Source organism: Hyla sarda, chromosome 1 (assembly GCF_029499605.1).
Source record: "Hyla sarda isolate aHylSar1 chromosome 1, aHylSar1.hap1, whole genome shotgun sequence".
NCBI classification, from domain to species: Eukaryota; Metazoa; Chordata; class Amphibia; order Anura; family Hylidae; genus Hyla; species Hyla sarda.
Window position 1 is genome coordinate 308812510 of NC_079189.1, and position 27866 is coordinate 308840375.

Sequence of the window (27866 nt, forward strand, 5' to 3'; positions counted from 1 at the left end):
AAAAAATTAACATTTATACAAAGGGTTAAAGCAGAAAATACCCCCCAAAATTTGAAGCCCAATTTCTCCCGATTCAGAAAACACCCCATATGGGGGTGAAAAGTGCTCTGCTGGCGCACTACAGGTCTTAGAAGAGAAGGAGTCACATTTGGCTTTTTTGAAGGAAATTTTGCTCTGGGGGCATGCCGCATTTAGGAAGCCCCTATGGTGCCAGGACAGCAAAAAAAAAACACATGGCATACCATTTTGGAAACTAGAGCCCTCGGGGAATGTAACAAGGGGTTAAGTGAACCTTAATACCCTACAGGTGTTTCACGACTTTTGCATATGTAAAAAAAAATAAAAAAATTTACCTAAAATGCTTGGTTTCCCAAAAAATTTACATTTATACAAAGGGTTAAAGCAGAAAATACCCCCCAAAATTTGAAGCCCAATTTCTCCCGAGTATGGCGATACCCCATATGTGACCCTTAACTGTTGCCTTGAAATACGACAGGGCTCCAAAGTGAGAGCGCCATGCGCATTTGAGGCCTAAATTAGGGATTGCATAGGGGTGGACATAGGGGTATTCTACGCCAGTGATTCCCAAACAGGGTGCCTCCAGCTGTTGCAAAACTCCCAGCATGCCTGGACAGTCAACGGCTGTCCGACAATACTGGGAGTTGTTGTTTTGCAACAGCTGGAGGCTCCGTTTTGGAAACCGTGGCGTACCAGACGTTTTTCATTTTTATTGGGGAGGGGGGGTTGTATAGGGGTATGTGTATATGTAGTGTTTTTTACTTTTTATTTTATTTTTTGTGGTAGTGTAGTGTAGTGTTTTTAGGGTAAAGTCGCACGGGCGGGGGTTCACAGTAGTTTGTCGCTGGCAGTTTGAGCTGTTGCAGAAAATTTGCTGCAGCTCAAACTTGCAGCCCGATACTTACTGTAATCCTCCGCCCATGTGAGTGTACCCTGTACGTTCACATTGGGGGGGGACATCCAGCTGTTGCAAAACTACAACTCCCAGCATGCGCTGAGAGACTGTACATGCTGAGAGTTTTAGTTTTGCAACAGCTGTAGGCACACTGGTTATGTATCACGGAGTTTGTGACCTTACTCAGTGTTTCAAAACCAGTGTGCCTCCAGCTGTTGCAAAACTACAACTCCCAGCATGTACGGTGCATGGTGTAAGGTGACTGCTGGGAGTTGTAGTTTGCAACAGCTGGAGGCACACCGGTCGTGAAACAATGAGTTAGGTAAAAAAAAAACTAAGTTTCACAACCAGTGTTCCTTCAGCTGTTGCAAAACTACAACTCTCAGCAGTCACCGACAGCCAACGGGCATGCTGGGAGTTGTAGTTATGCAACCAGCAGATGCACCACTACAACTCCCAGCATGCACTTTAGCTGTTTGTGCAAGCTGGGAGTTGTAGTTATACAACAGCTGAAGGTACACTTTTCCATAGAAAAAATGTGCCTCCAGCTGTTGCAAAACCATAAGTCCCAGCATGCCGATAAGGGAATGCTGGGAGTTGTGGTGGTCTGCCTCCTGCTGTTGCATAACTACAGCTCCCAGCATGCCCTTTTTGCATGCTGGGAGCTGTTGCTAAGCAACAGCAGGAGGCTGTAACTCACCTCCTGCTGCTGCTCCATCGCAGGCTGTCCCTCGCCGCCGCCGTCGCTCCTGGGGCCCAAATCCCAACATGGACGCCGGGGATTGGGGTCCCCAGCACCCGGGGTCGTCTTCCCGCACCCGCCCTCCGGAAGAGGGGCGGAGCGGGTGCGGGAGTGACACCCGTAGCAGGCGCCCTGATTGGTCGGCCGGTAATCCGGCCAACGAATCAGGGCAATCGTGAGGTGACACCAGTGCCACCTCACCCCTGCAGGCACTGGCTGTTCGGGGCCGTCAGAGACGGCCCCGAACAGCCAGTTATTCCGGGTCACCGGAGACCCGATTGACCCGGAATCGCCGTAGATCGCTGGACTGAATTGTCCAGCGATCTGCGGCGATCGCCGACATGGGGGGGCATAATGACCCCCCTGGGCGATATGCCGGGATGCCTGCTGAACGATTTCAGCAGGCATCTGGCTCCGGTCCCCAACCGGCTAGCGGTGGGGACCGGAATTCCCACAGGCGTATGGATACGCCCTGCGTCCTTAAGGCCTCGGGATGCAGGGCGTATCCATACGCCCTGCGTCCTTAAGAGGTTAATGGCTGTGTTGAGTTATTTTGAAGGGACACAACATTAAACACTGTTATACAAGCTGTGCACTCACTACTTTACATTGTAGCAGAGTCTGATTTATTCAATGTTGTCACATGAAAAGATAAAATAATATATTTGTGAGGGGTGCACTTGCTTATGTAAGATACTGTAGCTATCTTTAGCAGTCCCATAGGTTCTGTTGTACCAGTGGTCAGACAATATCCAATATTCTGTTCATAACACTGGTAAGACAACAACAGGTTTAAAAGGTGTAGATAGAAAAGGCAGTAAAAAACATTTTGTAAGAAAGAGAAACATATCTACCAGGCCTTGCAAGTTATGTTAAATATACAATTTCTATTGACTCCTATATCCTTATTCCCCCCTAAATAACTGCGGTCACTGCACGTAGTGGAAGCAATATCAGTGTGTGGCAGCACTTCCTAAGGCTACTACAGTGACTTCTGTTCTGCTTCCGCTGTGGCCTGGTAGAGGACAGCATGGTATCTTCAGCTCCCTACAGCATTCAGGTGAATGAATCCTTGGCTTGCTTTCCTAGCGCAGACAGAAAAGGTTTGCCTGTCTCTTGGGTTTATAGTATCCCCGTGCACTGTTTACATTTAAAAAAAATGTGCAAATTATTCCAAGGAAGCCCCTGGTTAGCACAAAAAGTTTTATAAATTTAGCGCACGAACCAGCGCATCTGCAACCATGTACCCTGCAAACACACAGCAAGAAAAATACTGAAGCCAGAACAGATCACAGGAAAACAGCGCAAAATGAGATGATCACTTCAGTGCAAGTCAATGAGCAAAATAAAAACACACAGCGCCAGCGATTTAACAGGTGCACGCCAGTTGATAAATCCCATTGACTCTTCTTTCCGCTATGTATAGGGACAATGCCTTGTTACTATTTTCATGCTTTTCATTTCCCCTCTGCATAACAGTAGTTTTGTTTGGTCTTTTGTTATATGTAAAATCCTTTAATAAGTAAACAAAAAATAAATAAATAAACATGCCAAATAGTAAACTAGACTTTACTCATTTGTTCCCTCATTGATCAATATCCAGTGCTGCATGTTCCATTCCTAGGGGAAATACAGGCATCTGAGGACTGTGACATTTCATTTCTTTTGGTTCACATCGGCCAACTTACATTTTCTGAAGGACCATAGCCATTGCCACCCCACTGGTAAGGTCTTCTACGGTTTTACATGGTGCATCTACATGAAACGTCTGTATCTGAAAGGGAGAATCAAAATGACATTTCAGAATGGGCTCATATTGGAATTTGAATAAAAAAAATTGATATTTAACATATACATATCAACAATTTTATAAATGACAACCATCAGCATAGCATAGTATCTTTAAAGGGGTACTCCGGCGCTTAGACATCTTATCCCCTATCCAAAGGATAGCGGATAAGATGCCTGATCGCGGGGGTCCCGCCGCTGGGGACCCCCGTGATCTTGCACGCAGCACCCCAGTTAAACTCAGTCGCCGGAGCATGTTTTAACTGGGGTGCTGCGTGCAAGATCACGGGGGTCCCCAGCGGCGGGGTCCCCAGCGGCGGGACCCCCGCGATCAGGCATCTTATCCCCTGTCCTTTGGATAGGGGATAAGATGTCTATGCGCCGGAGTACCCCTGTTCGCCAGTCATCCGGCACCGCGTGAAGTTCGCTTCGTGCACCAGATGACTGGGGTGCCGTGGCAGAGATTGCGGGGGTCCCCAGCGGCTGGACCCCCACAAACTGACATGTTATCCCCTATTTTTGAATAGGGGATAACATGTATAGCAGTGGAGTACCCCTTTAACTACAAAGTCATGGAAACAATGGAAAATGTACAATGCAGAAAAACACCTGCTTCGATATCTTAAGAATTTCACCCACTTATGGCTACTGCAAACAGTTAGACTAGGTTCAAACTACAGAATTTCTGCCTGCAATTCCGCTTTGAAAATGTACAAGCTAGGGAATGTGTTTTCCGTTCACCAATTCACACTTTTTTGTGTTTTTTTAACGGAAAATCCGCTTTAAAATATCCACCTGAAGAATGGCGTTGCTCATTCTTTAGGCGGATATACTGGCAGAACAAATTGCAGTTTATTGGGGACTGCAATGTCCGCACAGTCCTAGCGCCGACTGATTCCGAAATTTTCCGTCTGGAGATTCTGCAGTCTGAATCTAGCCATAAGGTTGGGACATGAGCACCTTTACTCTAGAAATAGGTTCTGGTTCCAGAAGCTCACTAGTGACACTAAAGTAACAAGGGATTTATTATCTATATGCCTATATAGAACATGTGTATCACAAAAAAATAAATTAATTAATTAAAAGGTCAAAATAAAAATAAGGCAAGTCACCACTAAAGCAGCAAACATTTTTATAAGCACAGATGAAATCGCAAAAATAAGTGTGCAAAGAGATATCTTGTAATGTCATATGGAAGAGAAAGACCTTTCAAGATAAAACAAAAGTAAGGCAAAAATGCTAACATATCCTCATATCCACAATAATATATAACAAGATATAATTCATGTCACATCTTTAACTACTAGTAAATATTTTTACAACCATGACTGTGTAGCTGCCTATTTTCCCAGCCTTAGGAAAAGGACGTCATTCCCTGGTAATGTGACAGCTACTAAATATCTGGGACCGTCATCAGCTGGTTGGCAGCCAGGACGCTGCATGCATTGCTGGGATTAATATAGTCTACTTTAGGCCTCGCTGGTAAACGCAAGAGTGACAGTGATACTTACTAACTACAGGACAATAGGGCAGATTTATGAATACCATCTTAAAGTTAGACAGTTTAGTGCAAATACAGTCATGACCGTAAATGTTGGCACCCCTGAAATGTTTCTAGAAAATTAAGTATTTCTCACAGAAAAGGATTGCAGTAACACATGTTTTGCTATACACATGTTTATTCTCTTTGTGTGTATTGGGACTAACCCAAAAAAGGGAGGAAAAAAAAGCAAATTGGACATAATGTCACACCAAACTCCAAAAATGGGCTGGACAAAATTATTGGCACCCTTAACTTAATATTCTTACACCTCTCAGCCGGAATGTTGAGCAAACTGCTCCAGGTCACTCTTATTGGAAGGCGCCTTTTCCCAACAGCAATTTTAAGATCTCTCCACAGGTGTTCAATGGGATTTAGATCTGGACTCATTGCTGCCACTTCAGAACTCTCCAGTGCTTTACCATCCATTTCTGGGTGCTTTTTGACGTATGTTTGGGGTCATTTAGTGCTGGGCAGTGTACCGGTTCATACTGATTACCGATGTGTTTTTACTGTACGATATGAATTTTTCCCTATACCGCAATACCGGTCGGGACCCCCCTCCAATGAATGAACTGCAGCGCAATCAGCTGCAGCGATGTCCCCATCGGGGGGCTAATCATGTTAGACGCAGGAGCTGCTCTCCTTCTCCTTCTGTGAGCCGCGGTACTGTAAATTAATGAGTTTTGAGCCGTGGGAGCGGACTTCTGTTCGGAGAACGGAAGCTGTCACCTCCCCCTGCAAGCGCAGAAAGCCACTGGGCCGCGGACGCTGCAGAGCTTCCGATCAGCACTGCAGCTTATAGTTCATTCATTCAGTGTGGGGGGGGGGAAAGCAGAGCAGTGCCCGCGGGTCATATATGATTAGTTCCCCAGCACACTTAGGCTGATGATTTGGGGGGGGGTTAGGGGAATAGGGGGAAATGAGTGGGAAAACAAATACAGTCAAATACTGTGGAACCGCCGTAAGTTTGAAAAATACTGTGATACCCATTTTTGGTCATACCGCCCAGCACTAGGGTCATTGTCCTGCTGGAAGACCCAAGATCTCGGACGCAAACCCAGCTTTCTGACACTGGGCTGTTCAGTGCGACCCAGTCCTCCTGGGTCTCCTGCCATAACGTTTAATTTCATGTAAATGTCGACGGATAGTTCGCGCTTACACTGATGCTCCCTGACCCTGCAGGACAACTTGAATATCTTTGGAACTTGTTTGAGGCTGCTTATCCACCATCCGGACTTTCATCAATTTTTCTCTTCTGCCACGCCCAGGGAGATTAGCTACAGTGCCATTGGTTGCAAACTTCTTGATAATGTGGACAAAGGCAAATCTAGATCTCTGGAGATGGACTTGTAACCTTGAGATTGTTGATATTTTTCCACAATTTTGGTTCTCAAGTCCTCAGACAGTTCTTCTTCTTCTCTTTCTGTTGTCCATGCTTAGTGTGGCACACACAGACACACAATGCAAAGACTAAGTGAACTTCTCTCCTTTTTATCATCTTTTAGGTGTGATTTTTTTTTTCATATTGCCCACACCTGTTACTTGCCGAAGGTGAGTTTAAAGCAGCTTGAAACAATCTTATTTTTCCATAATTCTGAAAAGGTGGAAATAATTTTGTCCAGCCCATTTTTGTGAGTTTGGTGTGACATTATGTCCAATTTGCTTTTTTTCCTCCCTTTTTTGGTTTAGTTCCAATACACACAAAGGGAATAAACATGTGTATAGCAAAACATGCGTTACTGCAATCCTTTTCTGTGAGAAATACTTCATTTTCGGGGTGCCAACATTTATGGCCATGACTGTATGTTAAAATGAGCGGATCTTTAAAAGCTTTTGTCTAAGCTTATGTTGCCTCTTGTCACTTAAGACCCATTTTTGCACCAGTGTTAACTTTGACAGCAGATTTTGATTTAGTTTTTGTCATAGTCTTTTGACTAAAACAACATTTAGCTTTAGTCATACTTTAGTCATCTGAATTGTTTCAGTGTAGTTTTAGTTTACTGAATGTCATAAGATTTTAGTTGACTACATCTACAGTACAGGATTAGTTAAAGTGTAAGGCAAATTCTAGAAAAATCTTAAAATAGGGCAAACTAATTCTGTACTTCTGAAGTAAATAGCTGTTAAAGGGGTATTCCAGGCCAAAACTTTTTTTTATATATCAACTGGCTCCGGAAAGTTAAACAGATTTGTAAATTACTTCTATAAAAAAATCTTAATCCTTGCAATAGTTATTAGCTTCTGAAGTTGAGTTGTTGTTTTCTGTCTAACTGCTCTCCCGGGAGCTGTGCAGCTCCTATGGGGATATTCTCCCATCATGCAAAGCTCCCGGGACGTGACATCATCATTGAGCAGTTAGACAGAAAACTTCAGAAGCTAATAACTATTGGAAGGATTAAGATTTTTTAATAGAAGTAATTTACAAATCTGTTTAACTTTCCGGAGCAAGTTGATATATATAAAAAAATGTTTTGCCTGGAATACCCCTTTAAGCTATTATTACTTACGGTATTAAAAGGGAGTCTGTCATCAGTGTCGCCCACACTAACATGATGGTACAGGCGGGAAGTGCGGGCGACACTAATTAAAATGATACTTACTAGGTGACCATCCATGGCTTCAATTGCTTGTTATACTTTTGTTATTCTTGTTATACTTCTTAGGCAGGGTTTACACCACGTTTTTGATAAAAAACGGATTCCTCAAAACCTGACTAAACTGTATCAAAACGTGTATACAAATTTTAATCCGTATACGGTTTGAAAAATTATGTCTGGTTACATCCGTTTTTTAAGAAAAAAAAGTATACGTTTTGAACTTTTCATTCCATTATGAATAAAATTTCACTTGTTTGATTCAAATTCTGAGAAAAAAAACTCTGCAAAATCAGAAACCGGATGGTGCAAACCGGATGGTACCGTACGCACATACGGTTCTGTATGGTTCCTATTGACTCCCATGTTACAAAAAAAAAAAAACACGTATAAGTTTCAATCCGGTTTTTCAGCCGGATCAAAAACCGTGGTAGGCTACGGTTTTGGGTACAGGAAAAAACTGACAAAACCGTACAAGATGCAAAATGGACACAATCATATGCATCTTTTGCCATATGGTTTCCAATGGAGAGTCCATGCATATGGTTTTCAATACGGTTCCGTATGGTTTTCACATTGAAAACGTATACGGGAACTATACTGCAAAAACGTGGTGTGAACCCAGCCTTATTCCATTTAGGCAAATCACCAGGCTTGGTGCACAGGAGGTGTTCACAAGACTCCAAGAGCAAGCTGATGTCATGGCTGCTTCTTCTTCACTTCACCGAGCTAAGAAATATTCATAAAATATGCACCTGTGCACCAAGCCTGGTGATTTGGAAAATTAAGGATGACAGGCAAACTGAGCCATGGACGGGCCTGTGGTAAGTATCATTTTAATCAGTGTGTGCCAACAGGTTATTGTTCCTTTTAAGATTTAAATATTGAATACAGACAAAAAGATAAGTTCTGAAGAAATCTCCCCATATCTTCCCTACCTAACATTTTAGCTAATTTTAGTCAGTTGAATAAATTGTCAAAATTTTAGTCATAGTTTTACTCCGCATAACAATATTTATTTAGTTAAAGGGTGCATACACTTTTGCCCATTTTGTGCTGCCGATCTGCTTCAGCAGATTTTGCTGCCAATTGAAGTCAATGGGCAGCAAAATCTGCAGCAAAAGTATGCATGTGTAAAGGTACCCTCCCTAAAGGTTCGTTCACACCTATAAGATCTGCTGCATAGTTTTGGGGTTGATTTTGCTACCTATTAAAGTCAATGGGTAGAAAAATCAGCTGCACAAAATATGTAGCCGATCCTGTACATTTGAATGTACCCCTAAGGGTCTATTCACACATACAGGATCCTGTGCAGATTTTATGTGCAGGATTTGTAACTGCAGATTACAAGTTGTGTTCAGTCATTTAGGTTACATAGAGATCTGCAGCAGAAAATCTGAGCAGGATACTGTACGTGTGAACCTACCCATAGTCTAGTTTTAGACGCGGAAAAAGTGTTGTTGGCTAAAACAAAAATTATTATTTGGCAAAATTAACACCGATTTGCACCATTTAAAGGGTTACTCCAACGAAAAACATCTTATCCCCTATCCAAGGTGGTAGGGGATAAGATTATCTCCGGCCTGGCATCCCAGTCATCCATGCACGGAGTGAACTCTGCTCTGTGCTTGATGACTGGCGACTAAAGCATCTGTGTTCCGAACGCTGCCACTGCTGGCCCAGAAATCGTGGGGGTCCCCAGCGGCGGGACCCCTGCTATCAGGAATCTTATTCCCTATCCTTTGAATAAGGCATAAGATATTTTTCGTCGGAGTATCCCTTTAAGCCACAACCCATTTCTGTCAAGTGACATACCATTTAGCAGGTAAAAAAGTGTCTACAACATGCTGTACTACATAGACAATTTAGTTCCCTTTCTCAGATTACAATACTCCTTTAATAAAAATGTCTCTATGTGAGCCAGAATGCTGCTGCATTTTGGTTGCCTTAATATTTCAGGCTTTTTTTAATGAGTGTTCTACACAGCTGTAGATCTCCTAGTAATGAAGGCAGCGTTCAAATCAATACAAGGGTTAACATAGATCAGCAGGAATAAAAAAAAAACTCTTTGCTTTGATTCTGCCTGGTCCCTTATAAGTCCTTAAAATCTTTCTTTTCCTTGCGACCGAGAAAAGAGCTCATTGCAGGAAGATGCCAGGAGATCAGGGGACGGGACTGAGCTGAACATGGGACTGAGGGGGACTGGGGCTAGGTAAGTAAAGGTGTTTTCTTCTATTTAAAAGTCAAACAACAGAAAAGACTTCAGCTCACCAGATTCGTAAGTTCCAACGGAGAAGGTGTCTTATGCAGGGAGCACAGGAGGAGAGTGCCAAGCCATATCATTTGGTTAATCACAGCAATCCAAAAGGGTGGGGGAAGGGTTCTCCAGCTCCACAAGGTAAAATTGTAACTTTAATTCATAACGTCTTAAAATCCAAAAAGACAAAAACAAAACATAAAGTGCTGATGGGGAGTTAAAAACCCACATCCACCGACGCGTTTCGAACAATGTAGTTCTTAGTCATGGCATAAGGTCGTCTCACTCTGAATGATATATATACTGAGGTATTCATCCAAAAGAAAGTACTGCCCCTCCTCACAAACGGAACACGTTCCAGCCGGAAGGGTTTAGGGTGGATACATTATAAAAGATACCACCAAATAGATTTCAAAAGAATAATTAAGAAGTAATATCACAAACAAATAAATATAATATGGCTTATATGTATTTGTTTGTGATATTACTTCTTTATTATTCTTTTGAAGGAGTTCCGTTTGTGAGGAGGGGCAGTACTTTCTTTTGGATGAATACCTCAGTATATTTAAATCATTCAGAGTGAGCAGATCTTATGCCATGATGAAGAACTACATTGTTCAAAACACGATGGACATGGGTTTTTAACTCCCCATCAGCACTTTATGTTTTGTTTTTGTCTTTTTGGATTTTAAGACGTTATGAATTAAAGTTACAATTTTACCTTGTGGAGCTGGAGAACCCTTCCCCCATTCTTCTATTTAACCCAGACTAAGCAACGTGTGATTTTTTTTTTAAGCTAGCTTGGACCAGACAAGCCTTTGCTCTCCAACAACATCAATTTCCCCTATGTCCTATGAACCATCGCCAACTGTGGTTGGGCAGGTACTAAAAAACTGCATTGCAGGATCAGACCACAAGACTTGGCATTTTTGAGACGCAACCCGACATGAACTGCTATTTTACCCAGTAATTTAGACATCACAATTTGGCCCTTCCTCAGATCTTTTTGGGTGCTCATTTTTCTTGCTTAAACTTCTAAAACTGAAGGCTCAGTTGCTGCTTAACCCCTTAAAGGGGTTATATAGGATTAGAAAATCATAGCTGCTTACTTCAAAGAACAGCACCACATCTGTCACAGGTTGTGTGTGGAATTACAACTCACAAACTGATGTCAGGTGTGCTATTTCTGTAGGAAACTGTCTGCCTAGACAGAAACTGTGACATGCTGTGCTAAGTTTCAACACTTTCTGGATTTTGGAGACAACCTCAAGTGACATAAACGTTACACAGGTATAAAACTGGAACCAGACAGTCTAAGGCTGCGCTAAAGTGATCAAAGAGCTGGAGCCACTGTGATGAAAGTGCCTCCTCCATACACTGTCTAGTCTCTGTGTAGTCTACCTTTCATACCATGCTGATAAATGTACGCCATTGTTTTATTACAAGTGCAAGTTTGCAGCCCAATGTCTTCTCTGTTACTGGGGCTCAAAAAAGTAGTTACAAATAACTATTTTACTTATGGGACAAGTGGTTAAAGGGGTACTCCGGTGGAAAACTTTTTTTTTTTTTTTAATCAACTGGTGCCAGAAACTTAAACAGATTTGTAAATTACTTCTATTAAAAAATCTTAATCCTTCTAGTACTTAATAGCTGCTGAATACTGCAGAGGAAGGAAATTCTTTTCTTTTTGGAACACAGAGCTCTCTGCAGACATCATGACCACAGTGCTCTCTGCTGACATCTCTGTCCATTTTAAGAACTGTTCAGAGTAGGAGAAAATCCCCATAGAAAATATATGCTGCTCTGGACAGTTCCTAAAATGGACAGAGATGTCAGCAGAGAGCACTGTGGTCATGATGTCAGCAGAGAGCACTGTGGTCATGGTGCCAGCAGAGAGCACTGTATTCCAAAAAGAAAAGAATTTCCTCTGTAGTATTCAGCAGCTAATAAGTAATGAAAGGATTAAGATTTTTTTAATAGAAGCAATTTACAAATCTGTGTAACTTTCCGGCACCAGTTGATTTAAAAAAAAAAAAAAAGAAAAAGCTTTCCACCGGAGTACCCCTTTAATGATAAATGATCCAGAAATCATAAATTACATTTTATCTTTTTACAACCAATACATATTATTAATCTATTACCAATACAGAGCTGGCCATAGCAATAACATAGCATCCACCACCCTCGTTCCTGACTTAACACTTTAACACCGCTAAGCATTCAAGTTAAGTCAATACAGACAGAAAGTAATGGAAACCTACATCGGTTTCTACTGAAAGAAACAATGGACAAAAAACCTTGACCTACTTGGTGCATCTGAAGCAAAGATAAGCATGGTCAACAAGTATCAAGGAGGCAAAGCAGCCCCAGGGATCGGACATTTATGGTTGTATACTATTGGTATAGAATAGATATAGACCATTATGCAACCGTAGGGGGTTATAGGAGTGGACATTCACTTTAGCAATATCTGTCCCACCCAGGTGACAAATGTTATTGCGCCTAGTCATCTAGAAGACTGAGTAGCAAGTGTCTTGAGGAAGTCTACGTCCAGTGAGCAGTCTCCATGTGGTTGGTATCCATGATGGCTAGGTAGAAATAATGCATACCTATTCCCACGCCCTTCCTCCGGGCCCATCATGCCCAACAAATGCCTTAAAGGGGTATTCCGCTGCCCCAGCATTCAGAACATTTAGTTTCAGAAGCTGGGTACGGGCTGCGGGAGTCATAACGTCACAGCCATGTCCCCTCAATGCAAGCTACTTAGACGAACATACTTACAGGGGTACTCCGCTGCTCGGCGTTTGGAACAAACCATTCTGAACGCTGGAGCCGGCGCCGGGAGCTCGTGACGTCATAGCCCTGCCCTCCCTCATTAGGTCTTGCCCCGCCCCCTCAATGCAAGCTGCTGCCGGGAACTTGTGACGTCATAACCCCGCCCCCTCATAACGTCACGCCCGGCCCCCTCAATGCAAGTCTATGGGAGGGGGCGTGACAGCCGTCACGCCCCCTCCCATAGACTTGCATTGAGGGGGGCGGGGCATGATGTCATGAGGGGGTGGGGCTATGACGTCACAAGCTCCCGATGCCGGCTCCAGCATTCAGAACAGCTTGTTCCAAACGCTGAGCAGCGGAATACCCCTTTAATTCCTACAACCCTCAATTCAGCACAGATTTATATAACTTTCCAGATATGATTAACCTTAAGATTACGGGAAGCCTCAGTTATCTTTCCTCTAAGCTATGCCGGCCAATAATTTCGGCTTGTAGCTCTAACAATGACTAGAAGGCTTGGTTTCCTGTCAAACAATAAGCACAAACCATTGCTACAGCGTGGAACTTTCCTTGACATTTAATGGAAAAACAAACAGCGCCTTGAAGCAGGGTTTCTTTTTATTTTATCTTACTCTACGTGGACTGGAAAACAAATGGAAGCACAGAATCCTGCTCACTATCTGCCAAGCTTATTTTACTTTGGCAGACACAGGGGCCGCTATTTCACTAATGTATATTGAGATACGTTGTTAGTCATAAGGGTAAATTCATACGTGCTGCATATGATGCTGAGGAGACAACTCTGCAGTGTACTACCATACACAGCAAGTGGATTAAAGGGGTACTCCTGTAGAAAACTTTTTTTTTTTCAAAGTCAACTGGTGCCAGAAAGTTAAACAGATTTGTAAATCACTTCTATTATAAAATCTTAATCCTTCCAGTACTTTTTAGGGGCTGTATACTAAAGAGAAATCCAAAAAAGAAATGCATTTCCTGTGATGTAATGACCACAGTGCTCTCTGCTGACCTCTGCTGTCCATTTTTAGGTACTGTCCAGAGCAGCATATGTTTGCTATGGGAATTTTCTCCTGCTCTGGACAGTTCCTAAAATGGACAGCAGAGGTCAGCAGAGAGCACCGTGGTAATGACATCAGAGGAAATGTATTTCTTTTTTGGATTTCTCTTTAGTATACAGCCCCTAAAAAGTACTGGAAGGATTAAGATTTTTTTAATAGAAGTGATTTACAAATCTGTTTAACTTTCTGGCACCAGTTGATTTAAAAAAAAAAAAAAAAGTTTTCCACGGGAGTACCCCTTTAAGTCTTTACAGATCTCACCCACATGCTGTCAGATTGTTCTGCAAAAGGAAAACAATCTATAATGCCAGTTCTGCACCATGGCAATGTCTTATTTAATATTTTATCCATTGACTTTAATAGGTTAGGTAAAAAAAATACGCAATAGAATCTGCAAGCAACGTGTTGATCTTGAGGTAGATTTTATTTTTTTTAAATCCTGCATAATCTGCAAAAATATCCACAGAGGCTAAATATTGCAGATTTGTCTTGCAGATTGCCCCATACATTTTTTGTGGAAGTTTCACGCAGAAAATGTGACCCAGGTTAGGGTTTTTTTTTGTTTGTTCATTCAGCATAAAAGTGCAAAGTGTCTTCTTTAGGGACTTTTGAAAGTCCTTTATTTGTGTGCCTAAAGAAGACACTTTGCACTTTTATGCCGAATGAACAAACAAAAAAAAAAGGACAAGAGGACAGCATCTTGTGTAAGGCTGGGTTCACACCACGTTTTTGCAATACAGTTACCGTATCAGGTTTTTGATAAAAAAAAAAAAAAAAAAAAAAAACATTCCTCAAAACCTGACTAAACTGTATCAAAACGTGTACAAATTTTTATCTGTGTACTGTTAAAAACCGTACACGGTTTGAAAAATGATGTCCGGTTAAATCAGTTTTTTAAGAACAAAAAAACTTATATGTTTTGAACTTTTCACTCTATTATGAAAAGTTTCACTGGTTTGATTGAAATTCAAAGAAAACAAACTGTGCATAGTCAAAAACCGGATGGAACCGTACGCACACACGGTTCTGTACGTTTCCCATTAAAAAAAAAATGTATATGGTTTAATATGGTTTTTCACCCTGACCAAAAACCGTGGTAGGCTAAGGATTTCTGTCCGGAAACAAAAAGGTTAAAAACCGTATGGTTTGAAAAACGGAGACAACCATATACATTATGGTGCATACGGTTTTGAATGGGAAGTCTATGGGCACGGTTTTCTGTACGGTTGCATACGTTTTTTTTAATGAAACCGTATGCCGAAACTGTATGGCAAAATCATGGTGTGAACCCACCCTAATACTGTTGAAACAAGGATTTCCCCCTTAAGGGGTTGTCCACTAGGTAGACTGTCACCCAATAAATGTATACAGTGAGAACAGATTGCACAGACAGAACACTTACACACAAATCTAGCGCCAAATCTGATGGCGTTATAACATACAAACAACACAAATAAATATAACTAATACAAAATATCAAGATGTACAGTAAATATCAATATAATATACAGCAATCTCACAATTTAAAAATCTAAAACTAAAATATTCCTACTGGTTCATCGTATTTTACATTTAGTTTTTAACAATTGAAAGGTTACTGTACATTGAATTAATAGTAAACTTATACTAATGATACTTTGTAACAAAGGGAAAATTGATAAATATGTTGTTGATATGTTGTAACTTGGTTAATGGACTGTGTGTGTACCATCTGTGTGAGGCTTACACGATCTGATGAAGAGGAATAACCCCGAAACGCGTCATCATTGTATGCAGTGATTTAATAAATATGTCTGTGATCCAATCGCAACTAACAGGGCAATCAGCTGGTGGCCCCCAGTCCCCCCTACACACACACCATTCAGCAAACAGATGATTTTGCTACAACCTGTCAGGGAAAATGCAGTATTAGAGTATGATCACAGGGTAGTAAAATGTGCAGAATGTGTCTGCCTGGAAAATGGGCAGACATTTCGCACATATAAAAGTATGGCTAGGACCACTCGGACAGCAATGCATTTCTGAGCTAAATACGCAGAAAGAATAGAATCAGGATTTCTGCGGAAATTCCACTGTGTGCACAATGCAGCAGAATCCCATTGAAATCAATGCAGCAGCAGCCGGACATTCCGCCATGTGAACATACTCTTACAGGGCAACCTTTCAAATGAACAGGTATCCTGGTTATAATACTCAACTCCACCAGAAAAGAAACTGCTTATACAGAGTGGTTATCCTTCTGGCTCATAAGCAGGGGTCCCTCCCCCAATATGGAGCCGGTGGTTGTCGTCGTGATAAAACCCTGAAAGCATGGACATATTTTACTAGGGTGTCCTATTAAAACCTGGGGCACTGGAATCTCCAGCTGTAAATTCCAAAGCAGGGAACACACACTTACTGATCACAGTGAGCCGTCTAATGCTCTTTCCAGCAGTTTTCCACAATAGTCAGCAAAACTGGTCTATTTTTTTCTAAGTGAAAAAAAAGTTCCTTTTGCCAGACTTTTAGGACTTTAACCCCTTAAGGACTGAGCCCTTTTTCGCAATTCTGACCACCGTCGCTTTACGCATTAATAACTCAAACGCTTTTACCGAATATTCTTATTCTGAGATTCTTTTTTCATGACATATTCTACTTTATTTTGGTGGTAAATTTTCGGCGTTACTTGCATCCTTTTTTGGTGAAAAATCCCCAAATTTAGCATTTTTCTAACTTTGAAGCTCTCTACTTGAAAGGAAAATGGATATTCCCAATAAATTTTATTTTTATTCACAAATACAATATGTCTACTTTATCAGCCCGGAATAGCACAAAATCGCAAGTCTGAATTGACATGCGATTTTCTGCGATCACCGACATGGGGGAGGGGGGGGGGTTTGATGTGCCAGGATGCCTGCTGAATGATTCCAGCAGGCATCAAGGTCCGGCTAGCGGCGGGGACCGGTATTCCCACGGTATATGCATACGCCCCACGTCCACAATGCAGTTGTGTCAGGTCTACCATGATTTTTACATTATGGGGGAGATTTATCAAAACCTGTGTAGAGGAAAAGTTGATCAATTGCCCATAGCAACCAATCAAATTGCTTCTTTCATTTTGCAGAGGCCTTTTTAAAAATTAAAGCGTCAGATCCAACAAAAAAAAATGTTTTTTTAAATATATCCCTCAGTACCTAATACTGACCATGTACATCTAATTTTTATGTGTCTAGCACCTTTATTTCTTTTTTATTACACTTTTAATTTAGTTCACTAGTCTGAATTCCTCTCAAAGGGAGGGGGCGTGGCCTCACTGTGCAGGTCTCCGCCCCCTCGCTCAGTATGCTGTCTGCTCACATCTCCCCTAGCATTAGCAAAACTACAACTCCCAGCTTGTCCTCACTGACAGTAGCGGGACACAAGCTGACAGTGGGAGGATTTTTCCTCCAGCTGTGACCCCTCCGCTCACAGCTGTCAATCAAGGAAGTGTGTCCATGACATAGGTGATGATGCATGGACACAGCAGGACTAGTATGTGTCCAAGCAGGCGGGGGGGGGGGGGGGGGGGCAGTTGTTTGACTAGAAAATTTTCAGTATTTCATACTGTAAAAAGCCAATGAAAGCAATTGAAAAATCTATTGGTTATACATGCTTTACAACATATCAAAAGTTTTTGTATCTGACAGTGACCATTTAAAGAAGCGATCTGATTGGTTGCTATGGGCAACTGGTCAACTTTGCCTCTAGACAGGTTTTGATATATCTCCCCCAATGTACACAAAAAAAGATTTGGGATATTTCTTTAACTATGCACCTGACACAGTAGGAAGTATCTGGCTTGCGCAAAATTTTGCTGATCTCTGCCATGTTCGCCAAGACCACAGCTTGCATAGATAACTGAGGCTGCCACACAAGCTTGTCTTAGCAAATGCCCCCATTTATGTACAATATGCACATAAAAGAAAAACTAATAATGAAATGCGCTGTATAATAGCTGCTTCCTCCAATAGATTATGCAGGGTATTTGCAAAGCTCAAGTGACAAGATCACACAGCCACCAAGCAGACGACTCGCTATGTCCAGGTTTGCTGTTGCTGAATGTAAACAAGAGTGTCTTTATTCACTGACAGCAAACAACTACCTTGGAATCCGTAGATAAAACAAAGTATATTAGGCTAAGTTCACATCTGACGTCACAGCCACGCCCCCTTGTGATGTCACACCCCGCCCCCTCTATGCAAGTCTATGGGAGGGGGCGTGGCGGCTACCACGCCTTCTCCCATAAACTTGCATCGAGAGGGTGGGGTGTGACATCATGAGGGGGCGCGACCGTGACGTCACGACCCTTGCCGCCCGCTCCAATCGTTCGGAATAAAATGTTCCGAACGCTGGGGCAGCGGAGTACCCCTTTAAAGTGTTGCTGCCATTCCATAAAGCCTTTGACATGTCAAAGAGACATGCCAAAAGTTTTCATCAGATAAGGTCTTAGTGCTGAGACTCCCATGGATCAGGAAATTGAGTGGGGAGAAGTGCCACAGGATAAGAGTTACAGAGTGAAGTGCAGTTCTCCCGGCTCATTCTGATGATCAGTGGGGGTCTCAGCACTGAGCCCCAGAAGGATCTAAACATTTGACTTGTCACATGAAGTTTTTTGGAAATGAGGGAGGGGGCGGAGACCTGCATAGTATCCATGCCTCGGAGATACAAATGGTGGTGTGAACGAGGCCTAATTGTGGGCTGCAGATAGACTTGCCATTTGAAATCAGACACACACACAGTTAGGTTCCTATAAGGCCATGTTCACATGGCGAAATCTTGGCATCCGCGCTAGGAGCGCTTAAGAAATGCGCCATCTCCAAAGGAGGCAATGCATTCCAGAGCAGATTCCGCAGAAAGAACTGACAAAATTCTTTCTGCAGAGGCCAGAATCGGGATCAGATGCTTCAGCCGTGGAAAATGTGCCGTGTGCATGGTGCAGCAGAATCCTATTAAAAACAATGGGAACTGCTGTTACAGAATCTCCAAGCTGAAGTTTTTTCAGGATTCCATTCGGAAATATACTTGTGTGAACACGGCCTTACAGTGTAAATAACAGCCAATAATCATTCTGTGTAATATTCACAGCGATCAGCTGACGAATGAGCACAATGCTTGTTCTTGTTATTTCACCTACTGAAAAACTCTCATTCACCTCCTGGTAAAACTGACAGATAAAAGTTAAGGGCCACATGAACAGTCCATCGATCGATCATAAGTGGGCCCCTGCCGCCCTATAATATAGCTGTGTAAGGCTGCATTCACATCACGGTTAGTCACTACGGCTACCACAGTTTTAAAGGGGTACTCTGCCCCTAGACATCTTATCCCCTATCCAAAGGATAGGGTATAAGATGTCAGATTGCCGGGGTCCCGCTGCTGGGGACCACGGGGATTGCTGCTGCAGCACCCCGCCATCATTACTGCGCAGAGCGAGATCGCTCTGCACGTAATGACGAGCAATACAGGGGCCAAGGCATCGTTACATCACGGCTCCGCCCCTCATGGCGTCACGGTCCGCCCCGTCAATACAAGTCTATGGGAAGGGGGCGTGGCTATCTTTGGATAGGAGATAAGATGCCAGGGGCGGAGTACCCCTTTAAGTCCGGTCACAATTCTGGATACGGGGCAAAAATGAGCCGACCAAAGTCACTAACTAGCGGTCCGATCTGGAGGGCAGCGGTAGTGACTAACCATAATGTGAATGCAGCCTAAGGCTTTGTTCAGATGGGGGAATGTCCGCACGGAAAATCTCTGTGCAGATATTCCCCTCTATGCAGAGCACCGGTATAACCTGCCGGCGCTAGGACTGCTCAGGAACGCGCCATCTTATAGACAACAATGCATTACATGAAAGAACAGACATGTCATTCTTTATGCGGACAGCAGAATTTGAATTTCCGTGCCAGATGTTTTCTGCTATGTGAACAGCGCAGCAAAATCCCATTGAAATCAAATGGACTCTGCTGCTGCGGAATCTCTGTGTGGAATTTTTGGAAATTCTGCTGTGTGAACATAGCCTAATAGGTTTGTTAAACAAGTGCTGATATACACTGCTCAAAACAATAAAGGGAACACTAAGATAACACATCCTAGATCTGAATGAATGAACTAATCGTATGAAATACTTTAGTCTTTACATAGGTGAACGTGCTGACAACAAAATCACAAAAATTATCAATGAAAATCATATTTATCAACCCATGGAGATCTGGATATGGAGTCACACTCAAAATCAAACTTTGATGTAATGTCCTTAAAACAAGTCAAAATGAGGCTCAGTAGTGTGTGTGGCCTCTGGACAGTCTGTGGTGCAATGTGGCGTTGGTGGATGGAGCGAGACATGATGTCCCAGATGTGCTCAATCAGATTCAGGTTTGGGGAACGGGCAGGCCAGTCCATAGCATCAATACCTTCCTCTTGCAGGAACTGCTGACACACTCCAGCCACATGAGGTCTAGCATTGTCTTGCATTAGGAGGAACCCAGGGCCAACCCGCACCAGTATATGGTCTCACACGGGGTCTGAGGATCTCATCTCGGTACCTTATGGCAGTCAGGCTACCACTGGCAAGGACATGGAGGGCTGTGCGGCCCCCCCAAAAAAAGCCACCATTACTGACCCACCACCAAGCCGGTCATGCTGGAGGATGTTGCAGGCAGCAGAACGATCTCCACGGTGTCTCCAGGCTCTGTCACGTCTGTCACATGTGCCCAGTGTGAACCTGCTTTCATCTGTGAAGAGCACAAGGCGACAGTGGTGAATTTGTCAATCTTGGTGTTCTCTTGCAAATGCCAAACGTCCTGCACGGTGTTGGGCTGTAAGCACAACCCCCACCTGTGGACGTTGGGCTCTCATACCACCCTCATGGAGTCTGTTTCTGACCGTTTGAGTGGACACATGCACATTTGTGGCCTGCTGGAGGTCATTTTGCAGGGCTCTGGCAGTGCTCCTCATTGCACAAAGGCGGAGGTAGCGGTCCTGCTGCTGGGTTGTTCCTCCTCCACGTCTCCTGATGTACTGGCCTGTCCCCTGGTAGCACCCCCATGCTCTGGTCACTACGCTGACAGACACAGCAAATCTTCTTGCCACAGCTCGCATTGATGTGCCATCCTGGATGAGCTGCACTACCTGAGCCACTTGTGTGGGTTGTAGACTCAGTTTCATGCTACCACTAGAGTGAAAGCACCGCCAGCATTCAAAAGTGACCAAAGCATCAGCCAGGAAGCATAGGAACTGAGAAGTGGTCTGTGGTCACCACCTGCAGAACCACTCCTTTATTGGGGTGTCTTGCTAATTGCCTATAATTTCCACCTGTTGTCTGTTCCATTTGCACAACAGCATGTGAAATTGATTGTCAGTCAGTGTTGCTTCCTGAGTGGACAGTGTGATTTCACAGAAGTGTCATTGAGGCTGGGTTCACATCACGTTTTGTCCCATATGGGACTGCATAAGGCAGGGGGAGCTGAAAACTTGCGCTCCCGTATGCGGTCCTGTATGCAATTCATTTCAATGAGCTGACCGGGGTGAAACGCTGACTCTGGTCGGCTCATTTTTGCCCCGTATGCGGTTTTCCACTGGACCTAAAATCGTAGTCGAACACGATTTTAGGTTTGGTGGAAAACTGCATACGGGGCAAAAATGAGTTGACCGGAGTCAGCGTTTCACCTCGGTCAGCTCATTGAAATGAATTGCATACGGGACCGCATATGGTGGCATACGGGAGCGCAAGTTTTCAGCTGCCCCTGCCGTATGTGGTCCCGTATGGGACAAAACGTGATGTGAACCCAGCCTGACTTGGAGTTACAATGTGTTGTTTAAGTGTTCCCTTTATTTTTTTGAGCAGTGTAGCGGATCTGCTCATGTAATAACACCCGTAATATTAGGCCGTATAATCACTCTGTACAATTGTACAAGGTGTACTACATCCACATGTATGACGCAATACACCGGAGGACTCATCATAGAATCATTACATGACACCTACTAATGTAACCAGTCACTCGTGTGTGTATTATATGGGACGCAGTAAAGTCAGAAGCCCCTGTGTGTACCCTTCACAAGTTCTGACCCTAAAGTGTACAGGAATATTTACACAGGACTGCCATGAAAACAGACTACACACTCTTACTGTAATACAGACATACTACACCGCAGTGTACACAGAACTGAATGCCAAATCCAACTCTGCTACATCTGCTGGTGGTAGAAGCGTGCGGGGTTCTTAGGAATGAATGGTTCCCTGCTAGACTGTGCAATAAAAGCTCCCGGGCAGATATTCACCATGTGATGATGTAATAGTGGGAGATAGATCCAGACTGCTCCCAGTCAGACAAAGAGGCTGTGACAAAGCTCGCCCATCCCTTCAGCACATTGTACAGTGTCACATGGACCGCGGCACAATGATGGCTGTGACATGACCAGGACTATCGTCTCCCTTCATTGTATGCTACATAACTGTTCTGACACCTGCAGATATAGACATCAATAGGACAATGTGTACAGCAAGGTGGAGAGTGCACAGAAACCCTCTGACCTCCGATCACACCTCACTTATACTGTGTGTGTGTGTGTATATATATATATATATATCTGACCTCCGATTACACCTCACTTATATATATATACAGTATATCTGACCTCCGATCACACCTCACTTATACTGTGTGTATATATAAATCTGACCTCCGATCACACCTCACTTATACTGTGTGTGTATATATATATATATCTGACCTCCGATCACACCTCACTTATATATATATATACAGTATATCTGACCTCCGATCACACCTCACTTATATATATATATACAGTATATCTGACCTCCGATAACCCCTCACTTATACTGTGTGTGTGTATATATATATATCTGACCTCCGATCACACCTCACTTATACTGTGTGTGTATATATATATATATCTGACCTCCGATCACACCTCACTTATACTGTGTGTGTGTATATATATATATCTGACCTCCGATCACACCTCACTTATATATATATATATATATATATACAGTATATCTGACCTCCGATAACCCCTCACTTATACTGTGTGTGTGTATATATATATATCTGACCTCCGATCACACCTCACTTATACTGTGTGTGTATATATATATATCTGACCTCCGATCACACCTCACTTATACTGTGTGTGTGTGTATATATATATATATATATATATATATATATCTGACCTCCGATCACACCTCACTTATATATATATATACAGTATATCTGACCTCCGATCACCCCTCACTTATACTGTGTATGTATATATATATATATCTGACCTCCGATCACACCTCACTTATATATATATATATACAGTATATCTGACCTCCGATCACCCCTCACTTATACTGTGTATGTATATATATATATATCTGACCTCCGATCACACCTCACTTATATATATATATATACAGTATATCTGACCTCCGATCACCCCTCACTTATACTGTGTATGTATATATATATATATATCTGACCTCCGATCACCCCTCACTTATACTGTGTGTGTGTATATATATATATATATATCTGACCTCCGATCACACCTCACTTATATATATATATATACAGTATATCTGACCTCCGATAACCCCTCACTTATACTGTGTGTGTGTATATATATATATATATATATATATATATATATCTGACCTCCGATCACACCTCACTTATATATATATATACAGTATATCTGACCTCCGATAACCCCTCACTTATACTGTGTGTGTGTATATATATATATATATATATATATATATATATCTGACCTCCGATCACACCTCACTTATATATATATATACAGTATATCTGACCTCCGATAACCCCTCACTTATACTGTGTGTGTATATATATATATATATATATATATATATATATATATATATATATATATATCTGACCTCCGATAACCCCTCACTTATACTGTGTGTGTGTATATATATATATATATATATATATATATATATCTGACCTCCGATCACACCTCACTTATATATATATATACAGTATATCTGACCTCCGATAACCCCTCACTTATACTGTGTGTGTATATATATATATATATATATATATATATATATATATATATATATCTGACCTCCGATAACCCCTCACTTATACTGTGTGTGTGTATATATATATATATATCTGACCTCCGATCACACCTCACTTATATATATATATATATATATACAGTATATCTGACCTCCGATAACCCCTCACTTATACTGTGTGTATGTATATATATATATATATATATATATATATATATATATATATCTGACCTCCGATAACCCCTCACTTATACTGTGTGTGTGTATATATATATATATATCTGACCTCCGATCACACCTCACTTATATATATATATATATATACAGTATATCTGACCTCCGATAACCCCCTCACTTATACTGTGTGTGTGTATATATATTTATATATATATCTGACCTCCGATCACACCTCACTTATACTGTGTATATATATATATATATATATATATATATATATATATATATATATATATATATCTGACCTCCAATCACACCTCACTTATATCACATGTATATGTATATATATATATATCTGATCTCCAATCACACCTCACTTATATCACATATTCATATATATATAATCTCAGCTGGATCGAGGGGGGGCAATGCCAACATTAGGGAAAGCAGGGCTAGTGAAAGGAAATCTACACATAATCCGGCTGAAGAATAGGCAATGGAGGGGGATGTGTTAAATGGGATTTCCACATAGGCTGGAGACGTCCGTGCTAATCTGATAGATATCCCGGTGAGCCTTCACCTCTGGACAGCTGGTCTCCGACACCCAGATGTAATTTTAGGGTGGTAATCTGCACTGTGGTTGAACCCTTTATATGCCCCTGAGGACTGTAATACGGTCACATAAGCGTCCACACCACAATACTGGGAACCTCCTGTATTAAACTGAACTAACCATATGGGGATCTCAGCTTGCTAAGTATAGCCTTGAACTTACCCAACTATGGTGCCTCCAGCTGTTGCAGAACTTGTACTCCCAGCATGCCTGGACAGCCTTTGGCTGTCCGGGCATGCTGGGAGTTGTAGTTCTGCAACAGCTGGAGGTACAGTGGTTGGGAAACACTGATGAAGCCGCAGACCATTTTACATAAGAATGGCGTTGAATAAGTTGGTGTCAGCTGGTAGAAGGAGGTACCAGATGTTTGCCAACCTTCCCATACACTAGAGGAAACCTCCCTGGCACTAAGCTTTTCACCCCACGTTATCAACCACAATCCTGTGACCGACCACAGAAGAATGGACCTTAGGGACCCTATGACTGTCTACGAGCACCAGGACTTGTGTGTGACTGGAATAAAGGGGTTCTTCCAGATAGGGACCAGGACTTGTGTGTGACTGGGATAAAGGGGTTCTTCCAGATAGGGACCAGGACTTGTGTGTGACTGGAATAAAGGGCTTCTTCCAGATAGGGACCAGGACTTGTGTGTGACTGGAATAAAGGGGTTCTTCCAGATAGGGACCAGGACTTGTGTGTAACTGGAATAAAGGGGTTCTTCCAGATAGGGACCAGGACTTGTGTGTGACTGGAATAAAGGGCTTCTTCCAGATAGGGACCAGGACTTGTGTGTGACTGGAATAAAGGGGTTCTTCCAGATAGGGACCAGGACTTGTGTGTGACTAGAATAAAGTGGTTCTTCCAGATAGGGACCAGGACTTGTGTGTGACTGGAATAAAGGGGTTCTTCCAGATAGGGACCAGGACTTGTGTGTGATTGGAATAAAGGGGTTCTTTTGGATAGGGACCAGGTCCATAGGTGACTGAGGTCTTCTCCTATCCTGGTAGGGAACAATATGGGTGTCACATTAGTATAAATGTATTATATTGTCTAGGTATATGATAGGAGACATCAATAGGAAACCCGTTCCCTCAGTGGCCAGAAGATCCCAGCTGATAGGTGCCATAGGCGGCTGATCTCCAGTGTTAGGTGACTGGCACATGTGTGGGCACCATACACAGGACAGGGCACCCATCTGATGTAATGACAGCAGCCGCCAGTGCTCCCGGCAGCACAGGGCCTCTATGGAGCGGCGGATGGGGGAAGGGACGGCTCACACTCACCCACGTCAACAGACTCTCACAGAGATCCACCCGGTCCAGGCTCTCCACGTTTAACATCCTCTCCGAAGTCCGCTACTCGCTCTCCGCCTCTAGATCCCCGGCAGCGCGATCCAGCCGATCACATGTACTGTCTGGATGGATGAGATAGCGGTGCTCGGGCCAATGACACCGGCAGCGGCTAACGGGGCTGGGCGGCGCAGCGCTTGCTATGTCAGGAGCCCCCTGGTTCCCCGGTGTGGTTGTGTTCGGAGGGTTCCGGTGGTGTCCCCCTGCTCCGGGCCGTGGCGGTCTGGCTGGGGGATGGGTGGTCGGTCTCCTCCTCTTCCCCCTGCTCGCAGTGCAGCCTGCCTGTGGGTGATGCACAGCTGACACCCAGCGCTCACTGCGCACAATCGCCGGATATTTTGCAGAGCGCGGCCCCGCGAGCCGGTTCTCTCCCGGGTGAGGAGGAGGGCAGGTGGTCCCTGAGGGGAACGGGGGGCAGAGGGTAAGGGGTGGACCCTGGCGTAATGGGGCGCAGAGTGTAAGGGGTGGTCCCTGAGGGGAGCGGGGGGGCAGAGGGTAAGGGGTGGAACCTGGAGTGATGGGGCGCAGAGTGTAAGGGGTGGTCCCTGAGGGGAGCGGGGGGGGGCAGAGGGTAAGGGGTGGTCCCTGAGGGGAGCGGGGGGGCAGAGGGTAAGGGGTGGAACCTGGAGTGATGGGGCGCAGAGTGTAAGGGGTGGTCCCTGAGGGGAGCGGGGGGGGGGGCAGAGGGTAAGGGGTGGTCCCTGAGGGGAGCGGGGGGCAGAGGGTAAGGGGTGGAACCTGGAGTGATGGGGCGCAGAGTGTAAGGGGTGGTCCCTGAGGGGAGCGGGGGGGGGGCAGAGGGTAAGGGGTGGTCCCTGGAGTGATGGGGCGCAGAGGGCAACGGGTGGTCCTTGAGGGTAATGGGTGGACGCTGGAGTAATGGGGCACAGAGGGTAAGGGGTGGTCCCTGAGGGGAAGGGGGGAAGAGTGTAAGGGGTGGTCCCTGGAGTGATGGGGCGCAGAGTGTAAGGGGTGGTCCCTGAGGGGAACGGGGGGCAGAGGGTAAGGGGTGGTCCCTGGAGTAATGGGGCGCAGAGGGCAATGGGTGGTCACTGAGAGTAAGGGGTGGATCCTGGAGTGATGGGGCACAGAGGGTAAGGGGTGGTCCCTGAGGGGAGCGGGGGGGCAGAGGGTAAGGGGTGGACCCTGGAGTAATGGGGCGCAGAGGGTAAGGGGTGGTCCCTGAGGGGAACGGGGGGCAGAGGGTACGGGGTGGACCCTGGAGTGATGGGGCGCAGAGTGTAAGGGGTGGTCCCTGAGGGGAGCGGGGGGCAGAGGGTAAGGGGTGGTCCCTGGAGTGATGGGGCGCAGAGGGCAACGGGTGGTCCCTGAGGGTAAGTGGTGGACCCTGGAGTGATGGGGCGCAGAGGGCAACGGGTGGTCCTTGAGGGTAATGGGTGGACGCTGGAGTAATGGGGCGCAGAGGGTAAGGGGTGGTCCCTGAGGGGAAGGGGGGAAGAGTGTAAGGGGTGGTCCCTGGAGTGATGGGGCGCAGAGTGTAAGGGGTGGACCCTGAGGGGAGCTGGGGGCAGAGGGTAAGGGGTGGTCCCTGAGGGGAACGGGGGGCAGAGGGTAAGGGGTGGTCCCTGGAGTAATGGGGCGCAGAGGGCAACGGGTGGTCACTGAGGGTAAGGGGTGGACCCTGGAGTAATGGGGCGCAGAGGGTAAGGGGTGGTCCCTGAGGGGAAGGGGGGAAGAGTGTAAGGGGTGGTCCCTGGAGTGATGGGGCGCAGAGTGTAAGGGGTGGACCCTGAGGGGAGCTGGGGGCAGAGGGTAAGGGGTGGTCCCTGGAGTGATGGGGCGCAGAGGGCAACGGGTGGTCCCTGAGGGTAAGTGGTGGACCCTGGAGTAATGGGGCGCAGAGGGTAAGGGGTGGTCCCTGAGGGGAACGGGGGGCAGAGGGTAAGGGGTGGTCCCTGGAGTAATGGGGCGCAGAGGGCAACGGGTGG

General features: G+C 44.3%; 1 protein-coding gene across 2 annotated transcripts in view; it reads right to left on the reverse strand.

The window, feature by feature from the left end:
* The window catches only part of HOOK3 (hook microtubule tethering protein 3), a 119997-nt gene extending 93611 nt beyond the window's left edge, over positions 1 to 26386 (reverse strand). For both annotated transcript variants that reach the window (XM_056518236.1, XM_056518237.1), the window contains exons 1-2: positions 25852 to 26386; positions 3344 to 3429 (exon numbers count right to left, since the gene is read on the reverse strand). In XM_056518236.1, coding sequence (XP_056374211.1) covers positions 3344 to 3429; positions 25852 to 25908 — 143 coding nt within the window. In that variant the 5' untranslated portion in view covers positions 25909 to 26386. The remainder of the gene's footprint in view (positions 1 to 3343; positions 3430 to 25851) is intronic.
* Positions 26387 to 27866: the final 1480 nt, after the last annotated feature.